Consider the following 9,035-nt stretch of genomic DNA (forward strand, 5'->3'; position numbering starts at 1 on the left):
ATATTTTAGACCCCCCCCCCCCCCCGACACATTTACACTAACCTCTGAGAGGCGACCACCAAACCCCCGCGTATTGACGACACTGGCCACGTTGCTACAGACCTGAATGAGAAAGGCAGTGAATCTAATCAACAGAAACCCTGTTCCTGGAGGCAAGAAGATCCCGAGATCTCCAGAGTGTTCAAGCAGTACTGTCTCGTAACCGGCAGGAAGATTAAACGGGGCAGGATGGGGGTTAGGTAGGACTCGAACACTTCTTTGAAGTGGCACGTGGGCAGAAAAGTGAAGACGTCCTGTAGTGAAGAGTGCATCGTTCTTCAAAAACGGGTTAAAAAATTCCCATGTAGCAAATAACATAGAAATGTAACAGTGTAGTTAATTTTCTGAGTTTCTTTAGAAAGACTGTCGGTGCTGGTTTGTGTTCAGCTTGCTGGATCTTCCAGAAGAAAAAAAAAAAAAAGACTAATGGAAAGGCTGAGGGGGAGGAGCGGGGATGAAGACTAGGGAAAGGAAGCGTGAATCTGTCTTTAACATGCAGGTCATATAAAGTATTTTGTTTTTCCATTATTTTTTCCCCCCTCTTGGACACTTCCAACTCAAGAAATGGCAACACGCACATGGCTTCCAGTTTTTAAAGCAAAGAACGTAGTTCCCACGGACTGCGCTGCAGAGAGAGAAGACAAGACATTTGCAAATTCAATCTTTAAAGAAAATAAAGTGTCCCTTTAACCACCACGAACACTAGATAATGAAACTCGTTTGTCAGTCACACAAGGCGTGAGGGAAGTTCTTATTCACCACTCCTCAGGGCTGAGCCTTGCATCTGAGGCACAGCACCAGCAGTACTGACGCAGAGAACCCAGGCTGTACAGAGGGGAGACACACCAAATTGCTAAATTAAGGCACAAGACAGATATTGCAGCCAAAATACATAAATTCCCCCTCAGCTGGCCACAGTACAGCAGCACTCCCGGCCACAGCCTCACCTGGAGTGCTCATTCCTGCTGATCTTCGTTACTGGCACTTGGAGTTCGACTCCTAATCTGGCTCCGTAGCTGCTCTATTAGTTCAGGATTCTGCTGCTGCATCTGCTGAGCGAACTGCTGGCCCCTGAAGGAGAACAAGCAACAGTCCTATCAGTGCTCACACACACAAACACGGTCTGGTGCTAGGAAACTCTTTACAGCCGATTGTCAAAACTCTAACAACTAGTTCACATCACCAAAAGAGGCAGTACTTCACCCAACATTTAAGCCTTCCTCAACTGGTAAATTAAGGTTCCACTTCTGGTCAGAAAAAACCCAAATCCATTTACTGACCAAGGCAACGGGAAACACCCAGCTCTCTACTCACGCTTGTATGAGGCTGGCAAGATCATTCGTGGAAGGGCTGGTGCCTGCTGCTCCCATGGCGTTGTGGCCACCAGAAATCATCCCGGACATGCTGAGGAAATAAGATATTGCTCAGAGCAGGAAAAAAAAACCCGCAGAAATTGTTTGGTTTACGCTGGGAGGGGACTGTCAGGATAACGGGAGCACCTTCCCACACTGATTGTGAAGTTACCTGCAAGGGAATCTTCTGCAACAACTTTTTGTGCATTAACTGCAGAAGAGTCACTGTAACATTGAACTGCACAACATGTAGAAATATTTCTAATACTGTCAGTTACTGTATTCCCAGAGATTCCCCCTTTTGCGTGCAAGCCCTGTGTTACGTTTGTTTAATTAAAACACTGCCCTTCCTCACGCAAGCTACTTCCTTGCTCTGCATCAAACGAGATCTACTGACAGGACAGCCTAAACACCGATCCACGCACGGTGAACAGCCCAGAACACGCTGGGTCTACGCAGCCCCTTCCTCTGGAAGTCCTCAGGCTGCATCTGGCACAGAACCTCAGCTGGCAACGGCAGCGGAAGGAGCAGGCAGAAGCAAATGGAAATGGTGGCTGATGTTCAGCCCTTTAGCCAAATTATCTCATATGGTAATCAAAGGGTGAGCTCCAGAAGGTCTCTAACTCACTGCCCACCTGTGCTCAGGAGAGGTACGTGCCTTATTAATTTTATGACTTTATATTACCTAAGCATCTCACAAACATTGTGATTTGATCCTCATAACCCTGTAGCACGAAGAATGGAAATGCTCTCATTCTAGCGGAGATGGAGCTGTGACGTCCCGTCTCCAGGTCACATAAATACTGCGCAGCAGAGCCAAACCGACCCCGAGCTTCCCAAACCCAATTCCAGCGCCATGACCTAGCCTGCCCCCCTTCTGCAAACGTTTATCCTAAGATCCCTCTTCAGCACAGTCCAGAGCACTCAAAATACAGCTAGCTCAGGCAGCTGGTCTGGTTTAAAGGCTGCCCTCCATGCTTCTGGCCCAAGCACCCTCCCGCTCCCACCGGTCCAGACCTACTGCAAATGCCAAACACACAGAGCCTCAAACAAGGGATTCAAAGAGGAAATACAAGACGGGATCAAAAACTTACAGCTGTTGTACTTGTGGATTGTTCATTAGGTTAGATGCCTATTTAAAGAGGGGAGAAAAAAAATGACACCCTATTTAGTCAGAAATGACTGGGTAGATATGCAGATGTTGTGCCATTCAACGACAAACAAAGCGAAGGCAGAAATACTTGGAAACAGATCAATAGGACAAAAATAGCTATGAGAAGCACAGTGCAACACACAAGACGAGGCTGGTAATGCAGAACAGGCACCCTTTCCACATCCAGCACATCGCAAGGAGAAGCCTGTGAATAAGACACTGGCTCTTCATTTGACTGACCTTAATGAAATACAAGCACAGTTTCCTCACAGCAACACTGAAGCCAAGAAATGAAATGAAAACAAATCTGCTAGAGAGACACGGGAGCTCCCCAAGCCATGTACCGAGACATTTCATCCTGAACAGACCAGTGCACAGACCAGACACAGCCTGGCTGTGATCTGCGTCCAAATTTACCATACTCATGAAGCCAGGGTTGTTCAGCAAGCCAGCTAAATCGAATCCTCCCGGACCTCCAGTCTGTAAGAATAAAGAAGCCACAGGCAGATGACGACATCCTCTCACTTCCCGATGCACATTACAATGAACATTACTTTAATACTTTACTCCCGGTGTTATCAGAATCTGGCCTTCAACCACAACAAAGGGAAGAGGCTCTGTCCATGCCCTTCCTGTGAAGTCAGACAGCCTCGGGGGAGGCTCACTGAGGGAGTCAAAGGGCAGATGTCTGCATTACATGGCTTACTGATCACCTCTCACCAGCTGAGCCACATTAGCAATGTACAGCTGTAACCCACTGCAACTGCCAAGTTAAACACACCCACTTGGTCACCTTTGCACTGGAGAAGTCTTTAGAAAATTAAAATCCCCTTCAAAATGATAAGCTAACATCTTCCTGCACAGAGCATGTCAGCAGTGCGGCCACCAGCTTTCTGACTAGGAAACCTTCAGGTTTCTTAAATATTTGTAAGAAGAAAAAGCCACATAAAATGCCCTTTTAGTACTGCTAACAGGTCACTAGAAAAAGAAAAAAGCTGGATTTTAGGAGTAGTGACTTTAAGAAATGTGCTTAAGGCAAAATTGCTGCTTCAAAACACTCCTTTCTCATCAGCCATTTTCCAGCTCTTTCAAATAAGCCCAAGGTGACCATGCTCAGGCAGTGAAGAGAAGTTACCCACTCCGGATTTGAGTGGAAGTGTTCACAGCAGGACTCATTAACTATCTCCCCTCTGTCTGCATGCAAGGTTTGTATTCTAAACACAAGCCAGGTCATCGAGGCTCTGCCAGACAGCACCTGTTAGTGCTTACGGTGAAGAAGCCTCCTTCTAATCCTGCCCACATATAACAAGCATCAGTTTCAGAACTTACTGGACTAGGAGTCTCCTTCATTTTCTGTTCAGCTATTTTAAGATTTGATTTGTATGTGTCATTGTCCGGATCCAGCTCCAGGGCTTTTTTGTAGTAAACAACAGCTTCTGTGTGTTTATTTAAACTGGAGAGGGCCAAGCTATTAAAGTGGAAATAAAATAAAAAGTTACAGAGAAGCACTTGCAGGCTTCCTCCACACCCAACAGAGGTGAAACACTAGGTATTTTTGCATGGCATTCCAGGGCAGAACACCACTGATGATATCACTGCCACTAGGCACTTTGAGATTAAAATTCTGGCACAAAAAACCCTGCTCTTACTTACCCCATTCTGCCATAAGCTTTGCTGTAGTTTGGATCAATGCCTATAGCTCTTTCACAGTCTCTCACTGCTCCGGCATAATTTCCTAGTTTACTGTATGCAGCAGCTCTGGAGGGAATGGAGAAAGACATGCAGAAAAGACTTACCAGCTTGAATACGCTGATTAAGGTCACCCCTGTTCCCTCTCCGTAGTCTCCTGTTGTACAAGGCAAAGTCAAGTGTGAACTTGACATGAATCCAGGGCATATCTAGGTGAGCAGGCTGCTATCCAAACACCCAGCTCCACGTTCTGCTCCTACTGCAAATAAACCTAGGCTCTCACTCCTCTTTATGGGCTTTCCAAGAGGAGCCTGGGCTTTGGGGAGGCACACAAGTATCACGCTTGCTAGCGCAGTCTCTCTCAGCTTCCCTTATGCCCTGATTTCTTGGTCATAACGACTTGTTTCATCCATTTCCCCACACACTCCACGTAAGAGGGAAAACTGTTTTCGAAGCCATAACATGCTCATTCAAGGCTCGATCTCGCAGCTCTCGCAGGCATCAGGGCACCTGCCCAAAATCTCACGGGACTGACCCTCATGCAGTTAAAGCAAAGCTTAGCTAAAAGCACCAGCTGCAGTTCCTTGCCCCAAGAAACACCTCACCATGTCATTAGCATGTGTGCAGACATGCGATTCCTGTAGCCGGCTGTACGTATGTACTCACGATAAGCACAAACTAAAACAAATCCTGATTGGAAGCCTGTTTTATTCAACAACTGCCTTCCCGCCAACTTCCAAACACTTTTGCTTAGAACTGAAAAACAGGAAATTCGCTTGCATACCCAATTTTGCACACACATCAACTTGCACAGTTCTCAGCAACGAGCCTTCAACTTGCCTCATTTCACTCCTTTGTTTTTGTTATCAACGCAGCCTCTCGAACCTGGGCTCTCTACCCCACTTAGAGTTAATTGCATGAAAGCAGACAGTATTGCTTGGCATCCTTCTATCTCCTCAAGTGCCTAATAGAGTTTGTTTCCACACCCCCATCCTATCTAGAGACGCCAGGGCACAGAGCTGGCAGGAGGCACAGGAATGTGTCACTATGAGCTTACAAAAAAAGAAAACACCACACAAAGAGCAAGCAACAGAACAAGCAGTCTACAGAATCATAGAAAAGGGATTTTGACCATTCGAGAGTCTTATATCTAAGTAGTAAGAACAAACACAGGTGTACAAGGGTGAAGAAAGATAATCAGTACCTGTTGCAAAAATACACAGCATTGGATGGATTTAATTCAATTGCTTTTCCATAGAAAGACACAGCAGCTTCAAAGTTTTCTGCCTTCATTTGTTCATTTCCTAAAGAGATGGCAGAAAGGCTCACGAACAAGTGAAAAATGGGGACAAACAAAAGCAACAGGCCTGGATCTACGTTCTACTTAAGAAAATAGAACAGGAGAGAAAAACCCAACCACTTGCAGCTTGTGCCAGTCAAAGTGCTTGCAAGTGAGAGTCATGCTCAGCAGCGAGGTAGGGGACCCATGTCCTGGCAGTTCCAGGTTGCCTGATCCCGCAAGCCCCCTTAGCGCCCTCGGCTGTCCTCCCACCTCGGGCACACCTGAGGCCTCCCCAAAGCAGCGCTGCATCCTGAAAAGCACTGCAGTGCCTTGGCTCAGAGAAAGCTCTCCGTTGTGCTTCAGCACTAATCGTGCCCTCTTGCATGGCAGAGAAAAGGCAACACGCAGAGGAGAGCTCAACAGGAAAGCCCTTTTCTACGAAGCGCGGGCTGCTTAGGATGCAGAAGAAAATGCTGACCCAGCTGTCTATCTAGGCTCTGTGGCAGCTAAATTACGCCAACCTACACACGCTCCTGGAGCACAAGCAGAGAAACAAGCAGAAATGGAAGGGTTGAATCCATCTGCTTTCTTCCCCATTCCAAGCATTCCCCAGGCGCCGAGTGAATTAAGCCTCCCTCCCCATTATCATCTAAACCTCATTATACACCAGCTCCAGAGGAGGTTACCTTCAGTCTTGAGTCTTTCGGCTTCAGCTATGTCATCTTCAGAGGGGGTGATGGGCTCCGAATTTGTTCTGATGTGTTCAGGCTCCTTACAAGGAAAGGGAGAACGCTGTGCTGCAATAAGGACTCCCACTGAGATGTACTACACCTCCCCCTTCCCAAGCGCTGGCTTGTCAAGCCCAAAACATTTCACTCCTACACGCCTCCGAGGGGGCAGCATCGCCACAGAAATCAGAGCTCACTGCTTCGGCTGCTTAAATTGAAACTCAGCGCATGTTTTCGGGCACTCACTCACCTTTCCTGCAGCAGCTTCAAATATTTCAGGAAGAGTCTGGGACACAGCTAGGCCTTGGTCCTCCATCGAGACACCAAATGCCGTCTCCAGGCACTGGATGGCCACTGGACAAGAAGAGTCAGGTAATCAGCTTTCCCCATTCCATCTAAATACTTAGCCTCCTCCCACAGCACCTGAATTTCTTACTGTTGAACATACCAGGAAAGAAAAACCCACCCTAAACCACAATTCCACACACCAGACTCGATATTTGGGCCATATCCTCAAATTTTGCCACAACCTCAGAGCTGGGCAAACCTCAGCTCTGGAGACCAAGCTCCTGGATCGAGTCAGTCACAACTCCCGTCCCCTCAGGTGACTCCAGAGCAGGTGCTGGGGGCAGAGGTTAATCAAACTGGGGCTTTACTCGCCTTCCCACAGCCATGGGTGGCAGAGAGCAAGGAGAGATCTGCATGTTTCAGGAGGTGGTCACTTGCCAGAGGGTGGCTGCTCTGTGAAGCACTTTGGCCACGCAGAGGTGCACGGACACCAAACACCGGGTCCTGCGGGGGCTGCGGCTGCCCCCACCTCCTCCCTCATCAGGCACCTGGTCAGGAAGCTGTTCCCAGCGCAGAGGGGAACCCCAGCAACATAACAGCGCTCAGTTTTACAAAACTCTGCCATATTTTACAGTCCAAAAGCACCAGGAGCAAACCCTTCCTCCCACCCTCTTCTCCCGCCTCGCCCAGGAATGTACCCAACACTCTGCAGACGTGCCTGTGCTCTCCTTCAGTGGGACAAATGTACCGGCCAAAGACTAAAGCGTAAGCTCCTTAAGTGGATCTTTTAAGACCAGTGTGCTCTCACGACCAGTGAAGCCCTCTGAAAAAGCCTGTATAAATACTCCAGGGCGTGGCGTGGAAAAGCATTTTGATAGCAGAACAGGGAAAGCACTCCGCAAGCATAAAACACTTCCACGCAGCCACAAAGTTCTCATTTTACACTACGAGCCTCCTGACTCCACCTCATTTAAGATAAAACTTTTAAGTCACAAACCCAGGGTCAGGGAGGCTTTTGATCCCAGGTATATCCCTTCCTCGAGCTAATCTGCTTTTGAAAGAGATAACAAGAAATCAGATAAGCAATCAGCATCCCTAACGCCCTGGGGTACCTCCCCAGGAAGACAAATTCATTTCAAGTCTTGAGCAAGGTTTGATGTCAGGAACAGCCCAGCCAAGTAAGAGGCAGAGGATAGCAACAGTGTCCAAGTTTCCTCAAGCGTTGGGCTGACAGACCTAGACACGTGAATAGGGAAGCGCATACAGCCACCTACCTTCCAAACTCTCCTGAGCATCTGGAGACAGACCCCCATTCTGTAGCTGGTCATGTAGAAACTGGATGATGGAGTAGGCAAGGCGCTTCTGGTCTGCCATTCTGGGAGGCTGTGAGCAGTTTGTTTCAACTTCTTATAACTTTTAAAAAAAATCTGGGGAGAGAGGAGTTATATGACTTGATGGACAAGAAGTCAAAGAGCTTTTCTGCTGCTCTCCCCTGGTATGAAAGGAGAGGGTAAGGGAGTTGTTCAGGACCGGCCGAGGCCTCCAGAGCCTTCGTTAAACTCTCTGCTGTAACCACGACCCCTTTACGTGAACCCTCCAGGCCTCAATTCACCCTCTTCAGCATGAGCTGCACAGCACAGTCCTGCCTCTGCTGTAGCCACGACCCCTTTACGTTCACGTAAATTCACCCTCTTCAGCATGAGCTGCACAGCACAGTCCTGCCCCACAAGGCTCCTGCCAAGGGAAATACGTAGAGGGTGTTGCAGGCACTTGGGATACCAAAACATCTCTGACTGACCAGGACTAGACAAACTGAGCACTGAGGAGATCACCGCTAAAAAAAACCACAGTCCCCTGCTTCCAGAGCATAATTTGATCCTGAAACAAAAACAAGGGCTGAAGCAATTTGCCACCGTTAGCAGAGCTGGGGTTCAGGGCTGCCAATCCTCCGCGCTGCTTGCCAGTCTACATCACCTACCCCGCCAGGATGCCAACGGTAAAGGAGAGCGAGGACACAGGTAGCAAAGCGACCCCCGTAAGCGGACCCCAAGGCCGGGGCTTTGCAAAGATCCCCATGCAGGTCCCGTAAGCAGGACAGACGCAGCTGCTTCCATAGCGTTGCCGCTGAGCTGCGTCGCTTCGCCTCTCCAGAACGCTTAACCGGGTTTGGGGCACAGCAAACCATTCAGGGCGATTTTATAGAGAAAGTAAATTGTTTAAACACGACCTCTGTGAAAGAGAGCCCAACAGAGCTAAGCTGGCCCCAACCCACTGAAAGACACGGGAGATACGACCGGTCCCAGCCGCAGACGGCGGCGCGTGCCTCGGACGAAAGCCTGCGCCGGGCTCCCTGTCCCAGCGACAAGCGAGGCCAGAGAGCCCACAGACCCCCCCCGGGGGCAGGCAGAGAGGAGGGAGGCACCTCTCCTCACCCACAGCGCCGGGTCCCCGCCAACAGTCCAGGCCGCAGCTCCCACCGGCGCCCCCGGGCAGGCAGAAGGGAG

The 9,035-nt window shown here is 48.9% G+C and overlaps 2 protein-coding genes across 4 annotated transcripts in view; one reads left to right on the forward strand and one right to left on the reverse strand.

Annotated features, from left to right (window-relative positions):
- Positions 1-25: 25 nt before the first annotated feature.
- On the reverse strand, positions 26-7,953 carry SGTA (small glutamine rich tetratricopeptide repeat containing alpha). 3 transcript variants are annotated; one of them, XM_009279780.2, is made up of 11 exons: positions 7,806-7,953; positions 6,494-6,597; positions 6,202-6,286; positions 5,438-5,537; positions 4,198-4,302; positions 3,874-4,012; positions 2,962-3,024; positions 2,486-2,523; positions 1,354-1,443; positions 987-1,110; positions 26-500 (listed from the first exon to the last, which is right to left on the reverse strand). In XM_009279780.2, the coding sequence occupies exons 1-10, from the start codon at positions 7,903-7,905 to the stop codon at positions 996-998; spliced, it is 939 nt and encodes a 312-aa protein (XP_009278055.1). In that variant the 5' UTR covers positions 7,906-7,953; the 3' UTR covers positions 26-500; positions 987-995. The 3 variants fall into 3 exon arrangements, with proteins under 3 accessions (XP_009278055.1, XP_009278053.1, XP_009278054.1); XM_009279778.2 differs by having other exon boundaries at positions 26-664; XM_009279779.2 differs by lacking the exon at positions 26-500 and adding an exon at positions 671-864.
- A 565-nt stretch (positions 7,954-8,518) lies between these two features.
- THOP1 (thimet oligopeptidase 1) overlaps positions 8,519-9,035 on the forward strand; it is an 8,644-nt gene continuing 8,127 nt past the window's right edge. The window contains exon 1 of the mRNA XM_019472206.1: positions 8,519-8,549. Within this exon, the coding sequence (XP_019327751.1) occupies positions 8,519-8,549 (31 nt within the window). The remainder of the gene's footprint in view (positions 8,550-9,035) is intronic.

Source organism: Aptenodytes forsteri, unplaced genomic scaffold (genome assembly GCF_000699145.1).
Source record: "Aptenodytes forsteri isolate BGI_AS27 unplaced genomic scaffold, ASM69914v1 Scaffold147, whole genome shotgun sequence".
Taxonomy (NCBI): Eukaryota; Metazoa; Chordata; class Aves; order Sphenisciformes; family Spheniscidae; genus Aptenodytes; species Aptenodytes forsteri.